Consider the following 17,695-nt stretch of genomic DNA (forward strand, 5'->3'; position numbering starts at 1 on the left):
TTTTGGGCCCTCCCCGAGGAGGGCGCCAACCCAGGGAAGTGCTGGCAGCACAGATAGAGAAGAGGGTCCACAGCTCTCCTGGAGACCTGAGTAAGATGGCCCTCAACATCCTACTCAACTTTCATTTTCTGTGATTGCAAAATACATTGTGGTTTGCCACATTAATTTTTGGTGATAGTGGGACACACAAATGGAAACCTACTGTGACCGGCTGTAGACGTAAGACCAGCAGGAAGAGCATCCCTGGCCCCTCCATCCATCCTCCAGCTGAGGCATGTCTGCAGGGCAGACCATCATGGCTCAAGTTCTGGGAGGCCTCCAAAGACATGCACATGGAGGGTGAACAGAGGTGCCCGGTCTTAGCACAGGTGGTGGCCACAGTCAAGCTGGAGACAGGCAGAGCTCACACAAGAGAAAGAGAGAGAATGCTCAGAGGTGCAGAAGAGGTGTGTTGTGGGAACAAGGAAGGGGAGAGCTGCCAACGCCAGAGACCAAAGCTGTCTGAGAAAGATACTGAGGATGAGGAGGCTTAGCTAGGGGTCAGAATGGCTGACCTTCAAGAGCACCATCACTAAGCTGTGCAGAGTGACATGGCAGTGCGGGCTGGAGAAGGGCCAAAGAGGACAATTTAAGGAGCACAGCAGAGGAAGCATCTGGAAAGGATGCCAGGGGACTGGGAAGCCCTGTGCCGTCCATGGAGGGAGAGGCCAGCCCCGAGGCCGGAGATCCTTCAGGGGCTCTTTTCAGGAAAGCGCAGCAGAGGGGCGGTGGGGGCAGAAAGGCTATGGAAAGAGGAGCCAACTCATGGGAGCCTTCATGAGGGCTCAGGGTGCCCAAGGGCACACGCCCCACGGGAGGGGAGGCCTGCTGCTTCTGAAACATCTTCTGAAGACCCCAGACCCACCCCCGCAAACGTGTAAGAAGGGATCACACAGAGAGGACGTGTTGCCAGTGCAGCTGAGTATTTGTGAAGGTTCTGATTGGATCTACGCAACTGCTAAGAATTTCAGACGGAGGTGGGGCTTCTGATCCGATTCTACTGGTGCCAAATGGGCACTGTCTTGATCAGCACTTGTAAAATCATCAGGGGTCATGTGAGGTCATGGAAAGAGCAAAGTGGGCATGAGCCCAGCTTGTCCATTTCCTAGTTACAGTTACAGGAGCAGCCTCTTGGAGCCTCTGTTTCCTCATCCATAAAATGGGGGTATGAAGGTGTCCATCCCGTCTGCTTCTCGGGTTTTGAGAAGACAGCTTCACAAAAGGTCTGCCCCTTTGTCTGTTTTATTTACTGCCGAATCCCCAGCACCTAGGGCAGATTCTGGAAAAACTCCTACTGCCCATAAATTCTGGACTTTAAACTATTTCTTTAATAAGCTGCATTTGTGACAGAGGGATTCATTTGACTTTCTTTTATTGTGAACTAATCCAAGATGTGAAAGCCAACCAGAGCTTCTGATCAGTGAAAGGGAACCACAGTTACCACACAGCAATGACCTAAAAACAAAGACGCTTGACATTTCGTGATGGGCACCAGCTTCCATCGGGCATGTGGAGAAAGCCTTTGGGGGCCCCTACAGGCCACCCCTCTGCCATATGCAGTCCTGCTGGCATCTCTCACCTACACCATGTGTGCTGGGCCTGGAGGTGCTTGGCACATCTTTTTCCCTGTTGGATTCAATTCCATGCAACCCAGCCCAGGGGGGAGGGGTGGACCCCCCGGTGCCAGGCCGCCTCTTCAGGTCCTGACAGGTCCAGAGAGGGTGGGGAGTGCCAGGCAGGGGTGCTCTGTGTACCCCACACCTGGTGCAAGGAGCTTCACGGCTGGCCCAGCATTCAGGCCCCGCATGCTTCTGGGCCATGCTTGGAGTCTCCACGAGAGCCAGGTCTGAACAACTCCTGGCCCTTCCCCTTGACATTTGGCTGTAATGGCAGTGTTGTGAAAAGCACGTTCTCTTCCACCGGCTCTTCCTCGATGGAGTCTTAGGGCAAAGCGGGAAGTGATGCTTCTGCTCTGGGCCTGCCTGAGGTTCCCTCTGCAGAGGGAGGGGGCTGACACGCCGAGAAGGGTAAGCAGATGGCTCGGGCCGTGCCCCTCAACGGCTCCAAGGAAGCGTAGCAAGTGGTTCATTCTTGCATCTGTCACGGGGTCTGTTTTATTCCATATCTTTGCTGATGGGTTGAGCAAAGGAATGTAAAATATGCTTATCAAATCTGCAAGTAGCCCTGAATTAGTAGGCGTTGCTAATACTCTGAAAGAAAAGAATCTGATCTGTGGTGACGTGGAACAGCTGAAAAACAGTAACACGGTTCACGGGAAGAGATTTGAGCCCAGGTTGGTCTCCTCATCTGTCAAGCCAGGGGATTGAATTTGTCCACACTTCCAGTGCAGAGGGGAGGGGCGGAAATTCCAGACAAGTAGGCTTTGGAGAGAGCAGAGCTGGGCTGGGAGTTTCGCTCTGCTCTTTGCTTAGGAGTAACCTCAAGCTCTTTAACCTCCCTGAGTCTTGCTCTCCTCATCTATAAAATGGGATGATACCTACTTCACAGTGATGTTATAAGAATTAAATGAGGTGATGTAGCAAAAGTTTGACACGTGATAGTCACTCAAGAACTGCTACCTTCCCCCGCTCCACACATCCTGATTCGTACTTCACTCCCACTCCATCCTCCCCAACCCCCTCCTTGCCTCGTGCAAATCCCAGCAAGCCGCCCACCATATGCAGCAATCCCTCACTACCACACAGAGCCCAACATCTGGCGGGTGCTCCTGCCGCAAGATATGTGGCAATACCAGGGCTCTGGGAGCTTTCCAAAATGCAAAGCTGATTATGCCACTCTGCAGAGCTTAAACCTTTGCCATGGGGGTTTCCAGGGGCCAGGAGGATCCAGCCAAGCTCCTCAGCTCATGTGCAGGACAGTCCCCAGGATTTGGCTGGATCACCTTGGTCTCCTCTCCTCTGTTGGTGTGGTCCCAACAGACAGCACCAAGCGCGAAAGCAAACTGCTTCCAGCCTCAGTCCCTGGGCAGAGACTCTTCCTTCTGCCCGCACCACCTTCCTGTCAGGTTTATCAGCAAACTGTTACTTGCTTTTCCAGCCTCATATCCTGGATTCTCTAGGAGGCCCCTAGGCCCCCCTCCTCCCATCCCCTGCCTAGACTGAGCTAAAAGACCCTTCCTCTCCTATAGTTTCCCTACCCAGCATGACAGTGGTCAGCTCCTTGAGGGAAGTGTGGGTGTCTGATTCATGCTGGCATCCAGAATGCCTAGACTGATGCACTTAGTCCAAGGCAGGCACTTGATGAATGACTGTCACAGAGTAGGTGCTTGACATGAGTCCATAGACGCAAATAGAGGCACACATACAAATCTACAAACCTGTACAAATACAACTGTATACCAGGTACCAGTGCCTCTCGGATCTTTACGATTCCAGATTAGGAAACAAGAGGACTAAAACGTCCCTTCTAGACTTAAACATAATTGTCGCTTTGCATTTATATCATTCTTTGCAGCTTTCAAAGCACCTTCACATTTGGTGGCCTGTGAGATTAGGTGGTTCCTCTCTCTAAACTTCTGAGGCTATGATCTGACCTACATTTCAACACTGCTCACTGGATGGATTATTTTAAGCCATATACAACGTCTCATTCTGATGCGCTGGGCTATCATGGTAATAATCTCTCACATTTGCACTGTACATGGTAATTAACGAAGCATCTTCATATATGTTATTTCATTGTATTCTTACACTTTACGGAAAGCAGAGCTGGTATTATTTTTTTCTATTACACAAGTGAAACACCTGAAGCTCAGAAAGATTATCTGACTTGCAGGGATCAGAGAGCCAGGAAAGGAGGCCTTTAGAACCAAAATTTACATCTTTTGTTTACCAGCCCATGGATCTTTCTACTGCAACATGCCACTATACTCTACCACGTCAACAGACACACTGTGACACCATAAAGATAACAGGCAATCCAAAGTCAAGGCACACTGGCATTCACAGGCACAGACACTCTGGGCTGGCTGTGCCCAGACACAGGACCCCTCCCCACAAGAGATTTATGTCTCTTGAGGCCCTTGCCTAGAGACAGCCAGCCTGACATACGTGTGTTCCCTTCAGTACTTAAACCGGATGCTACTGACCCAGCATCCGTCGAGCAGATGTCTCAAGTTGGTGCTTGAGTCGAGGGGATGAACTTGCCGGATCTAGCCAGCTACTTGCCCGGGCCCCCTGGGACAAGAAGCATGCACAGCCTTTGCCAGCTGGCTGGCTGGCCTCCCAGGGACTGTCTGTGATCATGGGATTCAGTGAAACAAACTGGTTTCTGCAAGAGGCAGAGCCCTGTCCCGGGCTGCCTGAGCACCAGGCTCTGAAGTCACAGCCACACGCTCGCGTACCCCAACGCCACACACATATGCACATATGCTCGCACGCACACCCGTGCCCAGGCCAACCTACAGAGGCTGATCCCAGCGTGAGGGGTCAGGCAGTGGCCTGGGAATCACTGTAGATGCGCATGGGCCCAGGGCCCTCCAAAGCCCCCTACTTTTTCTTATCTCAGTCACCTCCCAAGGCTCATTGGCCCTTTATTTCAATTATTCAACAATATCCAACAAATAATCATTGAGTGCTTAGGTGATGTCATAATTACTGAGGAAAGCCCTTCATCCTCCTGAAAGGCCACTCTCCTGAAGGGGAGGGGCTGTGTTTCATTGGCGCCTCTGAGTCCCCCACGTTTCCTGGGTACTTGCACACAGAGATGTTCCAGAAATGCTAAATAGCTGACAATGCTGGTGCCCGTCTGGTTCCCAGGTCCTCCTGCCAGAGCTGCAGCCCCTTGTCCACAGCCTGTCCACCTGGCTGGGGCTTCATTGTCTTCTGGAGGTTCAGGGTGGGCCAGACCTCACACCCACAGAGCAGCATACCTCAGCCCTGTCCACCTCTGAGGTCTCGGTGCCATCACAAGGCCAGACATAGGGGTGCACTCAAAAAATCTATTGGGCACCTACTGTGTACTGGATACAAAGATAAACAAATAGGAAACTCAGTTCAGAGGGTGACGACGACATGTAAACAAGTATCTGATGCCATGCTGAGCCCAGAGTGGAGTGTGCCACTACTTTGCCTGTGGCCACTTCCATGGCACCAAGCCCACTCATGTCTGCTCCTTCAGCAGCACACCCAGCTCTGCCAGCCCTTGCTTAATAAAGGGGAAGATTCAGATAAAACTATTTTGTAGCCATGTAGCCTCTCTAAGCCCCAGTTGAGGAATCTCTGATCATTATCCTGCTCTGAGTGCCTCCTAACTAATCATGATGACAGAGTGAGTCAATCACTATGCAGAGAATACTCTTTTGCATGCCCTTCCATGCAGCAAAAACATTACATGGGATGATTACGAGGAATATCCCTAATGCCCTGTGGCTCTCTGCAGAGGCAGCTGCAGGGCATGACCAGGCCTCCTGTGCCAAGCCCAGGTGCCAGAGAGGAAAGGCTCATGTCCCAATTATCCTGGGATACTGCTCTACCACTCAGCTCCACTCTTCTTTTTTTTTTTTTTCCAGGGTTTCACCATGTGGGCCAGGTTGGTCTTGAACTCCTGACATCAGGTGATCCGCCCACCTCAGCCTCCCAAAGGGCTAGGATTACAGGCATGAGCCACTGTACCCGGCCACCTTTTTTTTTTTTTAGAGATGGAGTTTCGCTCGTCACCCAGGCTGGAGTGCAATGGCGAGATGTTAGCTCACTGCAACCTCCACCTCCCAGGTTCAAGTAATTCTCCTGCCTCAGCCTCCCAAGTAGCTGGGATTACAGGCGTATGCCACCATACCAGGCTAATTTTTGTATTTTTAGTAGTGACAGGGTTTTGCCATGTTGGCCAGGCTGGTCTCGAACTCCTGACCTCAAGTGATCCACCTGCCTCGGCCTCCCACAGTGCTGGGATTACAGGTGTGAGCCACTGCGCCCGGCCCATTCTTTTCTGCACAGCTGAGCCTGGCCTTTCCTGCCCTGACCCTGGGCAGCTCACCTTCTCGGCAGGGCTGGGCTCCATCCCTAACCTGGCCATTAAGAGCATGAGGGACCCAAGTGACTATGGCCCCTCACCTAGGCCCCTGAAGGGATCTACAGTCCCTGCATCAGGAGTAGGTCTCATCATCACTTGCCTTGTTTCACTTTTGTTCAAGGGATAAAGGGACCTCAGGCCTTTTGTGATTGATGACCCAAAGAGAGACAACATTCCCTCTACGTGCTAGGCTCTCAGTGGACTCTAAGCCCACACTACATCCCCACCCATGGTTTCCTACTGTTCTCCCGCACCCCTGCAATTCATAGGGCGGCAGTGGGTCTAAACCACAAGGTGTGGGTAGGCAGGTAGGTAGGTAGGCAGGTAGGTAGGCAGGTAGGTGGGTGGGTGGATGGGTAGGTAGATATCCAAAATAAATTACAAAGCTAACTTAACATATGCCATGTCCCGGTGTTAACCACTCGCACACACCATCTCGTCTGAACCTCTCAAGCCAACTAGGAGCCGTTTTCCTGCTCACAGCCATGTTGCCAAGTCACGTGACAGAGTCCAGCTTCAACACAAGCCTGTCTCCAGGGGCCAAACAACCCCCACCCAAGACTGTACTGACTGCAAGGTTAACTAAATTTGACATGTAGAGGAACATGTCCAATTTAAGAGAATTTTAGAGAACCTGAAGCCCAAAATGTAGGTCCTGCTCAGCTCAGGGATGGGCACTGTATCACAAACCTGCTGGGCGCGCCCAGGCCTCTCCTAACTCCCCTGAGATCAGCATGTGCGCCATTATCGCTGGCTGGGTTTCTGAAGAGGTGAGGGTGCAGCGGCTTCCTCTGTAGCTATTTAAACGTACTAAGAAGGATGCTCTTTGAAATGACCCTACAGCAACCATTGTCAAGCAAAGAGCCAGCCCTAAGTGACCATGTGGGGGCATCTGAGTGCAAGAAAGGCAGAATGTGCCCAGGAGCAGGTGACAGACTGAGGCCAGCAAGAGTGACTGCCACTGGAACTGGCAGGGACCCCACCCAAGGATGGAGGCCCTTGCACTTGGAGACCAGAGTGGAGAGAGCCCACGAGAAATCAGTGGCTGCCAGGCCTCTGGGCTGGACTTTGATGGGGAGGGGAAAGGAGGAACCGCAGCCCCAATGCTGCCTACAGACACATACACACACACGTGCAAACACATACTTACTGTGTTTGCCTAGCACAAATATGCACCCCAGCTGCAGCTTCCACTACAGGCAGGAGAAGGCTTGATCAGAGGAGCTGCCCAGCAGGCCCCACCCACCCCTGGAGGGTAGGCATGGCTTACCCACCTTGATGTCTTCCTACCCCTCTACTAGGCCCTCCAAGTACGGTCACTCAGTTCATCCAGCAGCCTTACGGAGCCCTGCTACGTGCTAACTACTTGGAAAGGTACCTATGTCTGAAGAAAGGGAGGGAAGAAGAGAAGAAAAGAGGAGCGGTATGTCCAGAGAGGGAGAGGCAGGGAAGAAGAAGGGCAGGAGGCAGGAAGAAATGGTAAGAAGCTGCGTGTCTGCAGCAGTGCCTCCATCTGGTGTGTGTGCCTGTACACACAGGTGGTATGTGCAGCTCCTGCTGGAGATGAAGTGCCCCCAGCTTCTGCCCAAGGGCAAGAGCACTATTATGCGGTGAAAGGCTTTCTCCCGCAGCAGAAGTCCAGGGGAGGACTACGAATTCTCATTGCATCACCGCCAGGAGGCACTGTTCATCCCGTCCCCCTTCACGCAGGAGACAGCCTAAGGAGCACAGAAGCCAGCCTCATTCCAGCCTCAGCACTACCACTCACAAGCTGTGTGACTCTAGGCAAGTGACTTAACCTCTCTGAGCTTCAGTTTAGCCCTTAATAAGATAGAATGATGAAAATAATAGTGTCTACCTTATAGGGCAATTATAAGAATTAAATAAGATAGGCCCGGCACAGTGGCTCATGCCTGTAATCCCAGCTCTTTGGGAGGCTGAGGCGGGCGGATCATGAGGTCAGGAGATCTAGACCATCCTGGCTAACATGGTGAAACCCCGTCTGTACTAAAAAAAATACAAAAAATTAGCTGGGCCTGGCGGGCACCTGTAGTCCCAGTTACTCAGGAGGCTGAGGCAGGAGAATGGTTTGAAATCGGAGGCGGAGCTTGCAGTAAGCTGATATTGTGCCACTGCACTCCAGGCTGGGTGACAGAGCAAGATTCCATCTCAAAAAAAAAAAAAAAAAGAATGGAGTAAGATAATGCATGCACATAGCGCCCGACAGAGTCAGTATTCAATGCATCTTAGCCATTGTGTTTCTGAGGCCAGAGGAAAGGGGGTGACACTGAGACCAGGAGCCTGGCCTGGGGCTCTGGACTCCCCTCTGATTCATATTTGGGGATTTGAGGTGGCCCTTGGACTGCTCTTCGTCCCCTGTCCTGCTCCCTCTGCCCCCCCCCCCCCCGTCCTCTGCTCCATATTCTCCTCTAAGCTCTCAGCCTTCCCACTGCTTGCCTCCCCACCTACCCTCCACGAGGCCAGCCCCCTCCCTCTGCTATGGCAACATTTACCAGCTGACTCGCTGTGACCACAGCCCCAGAGCTCGGCCTGCCCCCTCCCCATCTCCCCAAGCAGCCCCGCTCTGCCCACCATATGGATGGCGGGTAGGGTAGGCGGCAGGTGCCAGGGGGACACACACAGGCCACTCTGTACACTCCCAGCCACAGCATGGCTGCCTCAGCCCATCACCCACAGCTCTGCACTCTGCCTCCCTGATCCTGGGCTCCGGGATTATTCTCCTGTGGGAGGGTCTTGGCCACTCTCATTTTCCTTTTCGTCCTATCCGTAAAATATTTCCTGAGCAATGGCTCACGCCTGTAATCCCAGCACTTTGGGAGGCTGAGGCGGGCAGATCATGAGGTCAGAAGATCGAGACCATCCTGGCGAACACAGTGAAACCCTGTCTCTACTAAAAATACAAAAAAATTAGCCGGGCGTGGTGGCGGACGCCTGTAGTCCCAGCTACTCAGGAGGTTGAGGCAGGAGACTGGCATGAACCCAGGAGGCGGAGCTTGCAGTGAGCCGAGATCGTGCCACTGCGCTGCAGCCTGGGCGACAGAGCGAGACTCTGTCTCAAAAAAAAAAAAAAAAAAAAAAAATTCCCGAGCATCTACTCTGTGCTATTCCAGGTCCTGGGGATTCACATGGAAGAAAAGGGCCATGGCCCTATCCTCCAGGCTAGCAGTGGGCAGAAGTTATCTACACCAAGAGTTCTCGACATCTGTGCGCAACAGTATCCCTTGGAGGGATGGTTAAAAGGTGCCTGGCTGGGGCCCATCACCCGAGTTCTGGCTCAGCAGGTCTGGAGAGGGGCCTGAGCTTCGCCTTCCCAGGTGATGCTGAAGTTGCTGGTTTGGGGATCCCACTTTGAGAACCACTGGTCCCCTGCAAACGGTAATACAAGGCCGACTACAGCCTGGGCTTTGAGGCTTTGACCAGGGAGGAGAAGAGATTAGGGAAAGAGCCCACGCAGCAGAGGGAGCAGCATAAACAAAGACCTGGAGACTCCAGGAAGCATGGGAATGGGGCTGGAGTGAAAGGTGCATGGAGGCGTGGCTGGGGGCAGTGGGGAGAGGGGGGGCAGAGGCTAGAGGGCCACATGGGGCCAGGCGGTGGAAGGGCCAGTGGTTGGTCACACCCCTTCCACCTGGCTTGCCAAACAGTTCCTTCGTGCATAGTGCCCCTGGCACCTGTGCCAGGCTCCCTGGGCTGCAGACCAAGCCTGTGTCTTCCCCTCTGCAGCTACCAGCACCCCTGCCGCAGGCCTGGCTTTCATGGGCTGCTGTGGTGGCTGTCAGTGTCTCTCCCCACCCTCCCTAGGCGGCTCCCTGGAGGTGCTGGAGCCAGCCCAGAGGTGCCAGGGAAGTGTGCCAGGTGAGCCAGCATGCGTAGTGTAGGCGTGGGCGGCTGGGGAGGAGGCCTGGCTATGGCCCGGTCCTTGTCTATCCAGATTGCTGCCATCTTTTGGCATGACCCCTGCCTGCCAGTGTGTGAGTGTGCACACTCTATCAGCACCGGGATCTAGGGCTGGGTGTGTGTTTGCTGCCGCTTGAGCCAGAGCACTTACTATGGGTAGATAATAATAGCAATCGTAATCCCTCATAATTGGACCAGACTTTGCTGTCTGCAGGTCACTTCCATGCCCATGACCTCATCTGACTTCCACAACCACCCTGTAAAACAGGCAAGGCTGGAGTCGCTATCCCCATTTTCCAGCTGAGCAAACACAAGCCCAGATGCCCTGAAGTCACATCCCAGTAAGTGGCATACTCAGGACTAGGACCTGAGGTTTCTGACTCCTGGTCCAGCGCTGCTTCTCAATCCTGAACTATTATAATGCAGATCCTGACCTGCTGCAGTCCATCGGCGGGGGCCTGGGGCTCCGCAACCCAGAGCAGCAGCAGTGGCGTGGGAGTACAGTCCAGTAACAGGAGGAGTTTGTCCCAGCTGTCCCCACCTCCCCACCTGTGGGGAGCAGCTGACCAGTGACTGCCAGTGCATTGATGGGGAGCTGCGTCAGCAACTGTCAGGACATCAGACCCGGAGTGGGGCGAGGCTCAGGGTCACCTTATCCGACAGAGAAAGCAAGCCAGGCCCAAAAAGGGGAGGGAGTCAGCCATGGCCACAGCTGCCACTTCAGAGCACAGGCGCTGCAGGTGTCTACGGCTGAAGGGCCTGGGTCTTCATGCTGCTTGAGTCCTGGAGGGGAGCAGCCTAGGGGTCTGCAGGTATCCAGGACTATTAGTTCTTTTCCCATGGGTTCAGAGGGGAGGAGACTGATCAGTCACCCGGGCGCCCTGCCCAGTGGGCTGCAGTGTGTGCTGGCCTTCTGGCCTGCTCTGCCTGACTGGGTGCACACACCCCCGTGGCGCTCTACAGGGTGCTGGGCTGGGAAGGCAGGTCCCTGAGCATCATGCGCACTCCTGGGATGTATACGTGTGTCCCTAGTGGGACCTATGCAGGTAGGGCTGTGGGAAGGGCTCGGGCCTGGGAGACAGGAGAATAGGCCCTCATCTGGACCTGCCACTGCCCAGCGGGGCTCAGCTTCCTCATCTGTAAACTAGGGCCATCTGTCCCTGCCCCATTTGTCTCAAGAGTTGTCCCCAAGGACCAAACAGAACCACTGATGGAAAACTAGGAAACAGAAACACGCTCTGAAGAATGAGTAAACCCGGGAAGGAGCTGAGCATGCAAGAGGGAGGTCTCAGAGCTGACGCCCTTCAGGTAGGGTGCCTGGCTGCCTCTAGCCCCAGAGTGCCCAGGGCCCCCACAGCTGGTGCCAGCTGTCCACCTTTGTTGCAAAAGAACCAACTGCCGCCCCCATGAGCATGTCTGGCTACTCCCAGACACCACCAAGCATCACAATGTCCAGCGCTACTCAGGGGAAGGGGAGCAGGCAGAGGGGACTGTGGACAGAGGCACAGCAGACAGACATGCCAGGAAGGCCTATGGCCATCAGAAGATCCCCTGGAGGGTGGCAGTGAGTTCACCATTCCATTGACAGAGGGCAACACAGTCCAGTGCTGGGGGTTAAGGGGTAGCTTTTCCTATCATGGGGACACAGCTTGGTAAGGTCCCAAGGCAGCCTGTGGGGACCCAGCAGGGACTCCCGTCAGTCTGATGTAATCTCCTCTGACTGATTCAGGCACAACCTGGAGTTCAGCAGAAGGGTGGAGAGGCCACCCCCAACTAGATTCTGAAAACATGGAGGTCACCAGCTCCGTGGCTAAAAGCCATACCAAAGATCACCCAGCTACATTCACTTGGAGTCTGGGGTGGGGGGCAGGGACAGGAAATCACCATCTCCAAAGTGCGCTGGCGCCACACTGAGCCCAGCCTGTGCCTCCGTCCGTGTGGGAGGGTGGGCCCCCGCGGAGTCGTGTTTACTGTGCCCCACCCCAGAACTTGTCTTTGGCCCCCTAGAAGCTACTGAACACCTTAAGGAAACAGAGGCAGCTAAGAGAGAAAGTGATTCACCTGAAGGCTCACGGCTAGTAAGAGGCGGGTCTGAGAAGGAATCCACATTCTGGGACTCTTCGGCCTCACAATGGCACAGACCTGGGCTTTGAGCCACTGTGCGAATGCCATGGTGGTTAAAAGCCTGGGTCCTGGAGCCAAATGCCTGCTCCACCACCAGAATCGAACCTCTGCAAGCCTCCGTTTCCTCATCACCCAAACAGGGATGTGATGGTCCCACACCCTGTTGTGAGCACTGAGTGATGTGGTCACGCGCTCAGTATGAGGAGCTGGCTGTCATCACGTAGGGACAGGGCTCTCCCTCTCCCAGGTCAGAGGGTCCCCAGCAGAGCCCACTGCTCACCTTTCGGTCCTCCTCCCGCTCTGCAGCAGAGCTGCTGGTGTCCCCGGGGCCGCTGGAGGGCATGGCGGGCAGCTGGGCGCCGGGAGGCAGGCTGGGGCTGCGTGGGGCTGGGGGACTGCTGGGCTTTGGGGAAGGAATTATCGTGGTCTTTGGAGGCGAGAGTTAAAACTTAAACATAGATCCTGGTGTTGAGCCCTCTGGTGAACGGTGCCTCTGTCAGCCTGTGGGTGAGGGCTTCGATGGCTCCACCTGTGGAGGAGAGAAGAGGATCAGTGAGGCGGAGCACCCCACCCTCCCTGGGTCAGGCCCTCAGCCCAGGGCCACACCTGGCCTAGGAGGCCTGGGGTCTTGCTCCTCCTCCCGGCCTCACCAGCACCCCAGAGAGCAGGGAAACCAAGGCAGGCTCCCCTCAGGGCTACCTCCTACCCCAGCAGCCTCTGAGAGCCTTGGAGGTGGCAGCAGTCTCCCCTCCGTGTCGCCGTGGCCAACGGGTGCCACTTCTGGGACCTCCAGCTGCCTCCGCCTCTTCCCTTCTCTTCATTCACAGCCGCTCTCTCCTTTGAAAGCTTCCCGCATCCTCCCTCCCACCCCAACCAGCCCCTGGGAAATCCCAACCTCCCCCAGAGGCCCCCAGCCCGGCTACATTTTCCTTCTAATCTGTCCTCACCCCCACCCCCACACCTCCCGCCACGTGGAGGAAGTGAGTGCAGTCACAGGATGTAGTGAAATGAATGTCACCTCACTTCAGGACCGGCGCCTGGGCCCAGAGAAAGCTGAGGTCTGAGCTCAGGCTGCAGGCCTGATTGGCTCTGGCCTAGGAGGGAGAGGCCGAGGCCACCGTCACAGCCACGGCCACGGCCAAGGCCACAGGTCACGGCCACACTGAGGCAGGAGTGAGGCTGCTCTCTCCCCCACCCCATGTACCAGCCCCATTTGCCTGCAGAGCTGGTGGGCTTGAGGGGTCCTCTGAACCCACATGGCTGAGTTTTAGGGGCTTTTCTTCCCTCTGCTCCAGGTGTAGGCCTCAAGCCAGTGAAATAACAAAGCCTGCAGCTCAGGCCACAGCTGGGGTGGGGGTGTTGCTGCCTCAGCCCCCTCACTCAGAGACACACAAGAGCTCCCCTGCTCCCCACCCCGGGAGGAGGCGGCCGCCAAGCCCCTGCCTCGAGTGTGCCAGGGCCCAGGAGGGGATTGGCAGGCAAGGGAGAGAGGGAGGCAGGCTGGATCTGGGCCCACCCACACCCTTCCCCTTCCAGTTCCTGGTTCTGCTTCCCCAGCTCCCCCTCCCTCCTGGCCTTCTCCTCCCATCCCCCTCCAGCCAGGGCTCCCTGGAAAACCAGGACCGGGAGACAGCGCAGGCTTGGCTCTCCCACAGGCCCAGCCCCTTTCTCCAGGGGTGCATTGTTGCCTGGGAGTGGGTGCCCCAGCCCTGGCTCTGCCCCAGGGGGTAGTGGGAGGAAGGAGCTAGCGGGAGGAGCTTCTTAGGGCCAGGACAGGAAGGGTTCCATCAGATCAACCCAGAAAGGCTGGAAGTGGGCCTGCCCCACAGCTGAGCCCTGAGGCAGCCCAGGTGCACTGGGTCCATTCCCCATACCTCCACGAAGGTTTGCTGCCCAGGGTCCCTGAGAAGGTGAACGGCAGCGGAGAGCAGCTCCACGGGCCACATGCCACTCAGGGCCTGGCTCGTGCTCTGCATCCAGGCAGCTGCTGTGCTGTGCCCAGTTTACAGGTGACGCTAAGATCGACAAGGCCAGGACCCGTCAGAGGCATGAACCCAGATCTCTCTGACACTAAAGCTCTGAGGGGTTGGGTTCACGTCCCCCAACACACACCACAGAAACAACTCTGAAGATCCCAGCAGAGAACTGGTCCAACTCAGAAGCGCACAGCTCCCAGCCCTTAGCAGCCAATGATTCCCTGTCAAGCCCCACTCCCATTTGTTACCACAGACATCTCCAGCCACCCTAAAACCAAAACCTTCAAAAGGGTCAGAAGCTAAGAGGGGCAGAGTCTGGTTGGAAAGAACGTTGAGCCCGAAGTCCGTAAGGGTGGGATCTACTCCTGATGGAGGCTTCCCCAGCCCTCAGTTTCCCCACCAATGAAACGGGAGAGCAGGACCCCTTCTATTAATAGCTCTGACTGGCCAAGGAAGCTGTTGCAGCCCCAAGGCCCAGTGGACACGTGAGGGGCTGACAAGGACAGGGCACCCCAAATGGAGTTCAGGGGAGACCCAGACACAAAGGAAGTGGGGCAGGAGGGTTGTCTTGATGCTGTCCTAGGCTTAGAGACACCCAGAGGGCATCTGTGCCGCCACGGGTGTGGCGAGGCTCAGAGAAGCTCTGGCTCCCAGTAGGGAGAGGAAGGAAGCTGGAGGGAAAAGCAGAAACTCACAGGGCATTGGCCCCAAAGGCAGACACCCCAGAAAGCAAAGGAAAGGAAAGGAAGATTCTCTTCTTCCTCCCCTTCCTCCACCCAAGACTCTGACATCTGAGCTACAGAAACTGTCCTCACAGAAAACGCAGCTGACCTAGGTCAACCCTTTTGTGTTGCTCCATGGACCAGCCCTGTCAGTAGCAGTCCCTCAAAATCACCCCCATCATCTAAAATGCTCCAGTACGTGTCTGGGCAGGCCATGCACTACACAACTCCAGGAGGCCCCAGTTGGTGGCCAAGGTCCCAGACCTTGACATAGCACCGCCAATCTACCCTTAGAGGCTTCATTCTTCCTTCAGGCAGCCCAGCCACGGGGAGTGGGCTCTCCTGGGCCCACAGTCCCAACACAGCAGCAGGTGTCCACAACTCCGGTCCTTCCACCGCACAGCCCTGGCTGCTTCCAATACCAAAGCGTTCTCCCCACCTGGGCCAAAGGCTGCACTGCAACCACCACCGCCACCAAAAAACCCTTGCTAAGAATGCTACCACCATGAAAAGCAGCTTTTATTTCCTCCTTTTAGAATCCACAGTGATCATGAACAATGTTTGTAACAGCCACTTAAAAAATTTCAAGGAATCCCACCATGAAAACATCTTCATATCACAGCTGATAGGATCACCATCTCCACTGCTTCAACTGTAAAACTGTTGTGGAAAAAGAACTGAAAGCTTTGAATATGCATACCAAGGCTCACTACCTTCTAAATTCAGTGCAGTAGAAACATCTTTTGTTTGTTTGTTTAGAGCAGGTTCTTGCTCTGTCACCCAGGCTGGATGCAGTGGCAGTATCACAGCTCACTGCAGCCTCAAGCTCCCGGGCTCAAGTGCAAGTGAGCCTCCCGCCTCAGCCTTCCGAGTAGCTGGGACTACAGACGTGTACCACCACACCTCCTGGCTTTTTTTTTTTTTTTGTAGAAACAGGGTCTCCCTATGTTGCCCAGGCTGTTCTTGAACACATGGCTTCAAAGGATCCTCCCACCTCAGACTCCCAAAGTGTTGGGATTCCAAGCATAAGCCACCACACCTGGCCAAAAGATTTTTTAAGAAGACATAAAATTACAAGATTAGGCTGAACAAGAGAAGGAATACCACCAACAAAATTGTGGAATCTGGAAAGCAGACTTGTGACAGCCAAATTTCAGACAGGCGTGTGAATACTGATACATAACACAGTCTTCAGCAGATGCTTATATGATAGCATCAGGTACTCTGGGACTAGGGCTGAAGAGGATGCGTGTGTGAGAAACGAGAGGCTGAGTGAGAGAAATGAATTCCTAGACCCTCCTCTACAAGTCTGAAGGTTTATCTGTAGTCACTGGAGGGCATAAAATAGGGGGTCTTTTAAAAGAGTCACTTGGCACAGCTGAAAACAAAGATGATATATCAAAACCAAGGAGAGGAAGGTTATTTATTTATTGAGACGAAGTTTCGGCTCTTATTGCCCAGGCTGGAGTGCAATGCCACGATCTCGGCTCACCACAACCTCCACCTCCCGGGTTCAAGCGATTCTCCTGCCTCAGCCTCCTGAGTAGCTGGGATTACAGGCGTGCACCACCACTCCCGGCTAATTTTCGTATTTAGTAGAGATGGGGTTTCGCCACGTTGGCCGGGCTAGTCTTGAACTCCTGACCTCAAGTGATCCACCCGCCTTGGCCTCCCAAAGTGCTGGAATTACAGGTGTGAGCCACTGTGCTCAGCCAAAATTATTAAAGAATAAACCAAATCTTAAAACAATCTTCCATTTAGAATTATTTTCAGCCAAATTATCATTTAAGTGTGAGAATAAAATAAAGACATTTTCTTTTTTTTTCTTTGAGATGGAGCCTCGCTCTGTCGCCCGGGCTGGTGTGTAGTGGTGCAATATCCGCTCACTGCAAGCTCCACCTCAGGGGTTTATGCCATTCTCCTGCCTCAGCCTCCCAAGTAGCTGGGACTACAGGCGCCTGCCACCATGCCCGGCTAATTTTTTTTCTATTTTTAGTAGAGACAGGGTTTCACCGTGTTAGCCAGGATGGTCTCAATCTCCTGACCTTGTGATCCGCCTGCCTCAGACTCCCAAAGTGCTGGGATTACAGGCGTGAGTCACCACGCTTGGCCCTTTTTTTAAATTTTCTCTCTCTCTTTTTTTTTTGAGATGGGGTCTTGTTCTGTTGCCCAGGCTGGAGTGCAGTGGCGTGATCTTGGCTCACTGCAACCTCTGCCTCCCGGGTTCAACCCATTCTCCTGCCTCAGCCTCCCAAGTAGCTGGGACTACAGGCAGCCACCACCACGCCCGGCTAATTTTTTGTATTTTTAGTAGAGACGGGGTTTCACCATATTAGCCAGGATGGTCTTGATCTCCTGACCTCGTGATCCACCAGCCTTAGCCTCCCAAAGTGCTGGGATTACAGGCATGAGCCACCACGCAAGGCGCCATTTTTTTTTCTTAAATAGACATGGGGTCTCACTATGTTGCCCAGGCTGGTCTTGAACTCCTGGGCTCAAGTGATCCTCCCACCTCAGCATCCCAAAGTGCTGGGATTACAGGCGTGAGTCACCGTGCCGGGCCCCAGTAAAGACATCTTCAGACATATCAGGCCCCACGCTCCTTTCCCAGGAAGGACAGGACGATGTCCTCTAATACGCAGAAGATACAGCACAGGAGAGATGGGAAGGGAGGCTCCAGGATGAAGGGGAAAAGAGGCCACATGCCAGTCACCCGGCATGAGCCAGAGAGGGTCAGCCTTCCCACTGAGACTAGGGCACTAGTGCCGTCATCACCATGCCCTCTGCTGTCCAACTGTCTTTTTACCTGACAAAACTACAGGTATCGCTCGTGGCCATACTCTGCTATCTAAACCCAGGAACTGAATAGATTCCTTCCCTTCCCTT

At 54.4% G+C, this 17,695-nt stretch overlaps 1 protein-coding gene across 5 annotated transcripts in view; it reads right to left on the reverse strand.

Annotated features, from left to right (window-relative positions):
- The window catches only part of DNMT3A (DNA methyltransferase 3 alpha), a 114,670-nt gene that overhangs the window by 73,581 nt on the left and 23,394 nt on the right, over positions 1 to 17,695 (reverse strand). For 4 of the 5 annotated variants that reach the window (XR_005243268.2, XM_007971259.3, XM_038006650.2 and 1 more), the window contains exon 2: positions 12,392 to 12,640. Coding sequence is in view for 3 of the 5 variants with exons in the window: in XM_007971259.3 (XP_007969450.1) it covers positions 12,392 to 12,454 (63 nt within the window). In the remaining 2 variants the exon portion in view is untranslated. Of the gene's footprint in view, positions 1 to 12,391; positions 12,641 to 12,817; positions 12,951 to 17,695 lie in introns of those variants that run through there. The other variant, XM_007971260.3, reaches the window with a different exon arrangement.

The sequence above is a fragment of the Chlorocebus sabaeus genome, chromosome 14 (genome assembly GCF_047675955.1).
Source record: "Chlorocebus sabaeus isolate Y175 chromosome 14, mChlSab1.0.hap1, whole genome shotgun sequence".
In the NCBI taxonomy this organism is placed as follows: Eukaryota; Metazoa; Chordata; class Mammalia; order Primates; family Cercopithecidae; genus Chlorocebus; species Chlorocebus sabaeus.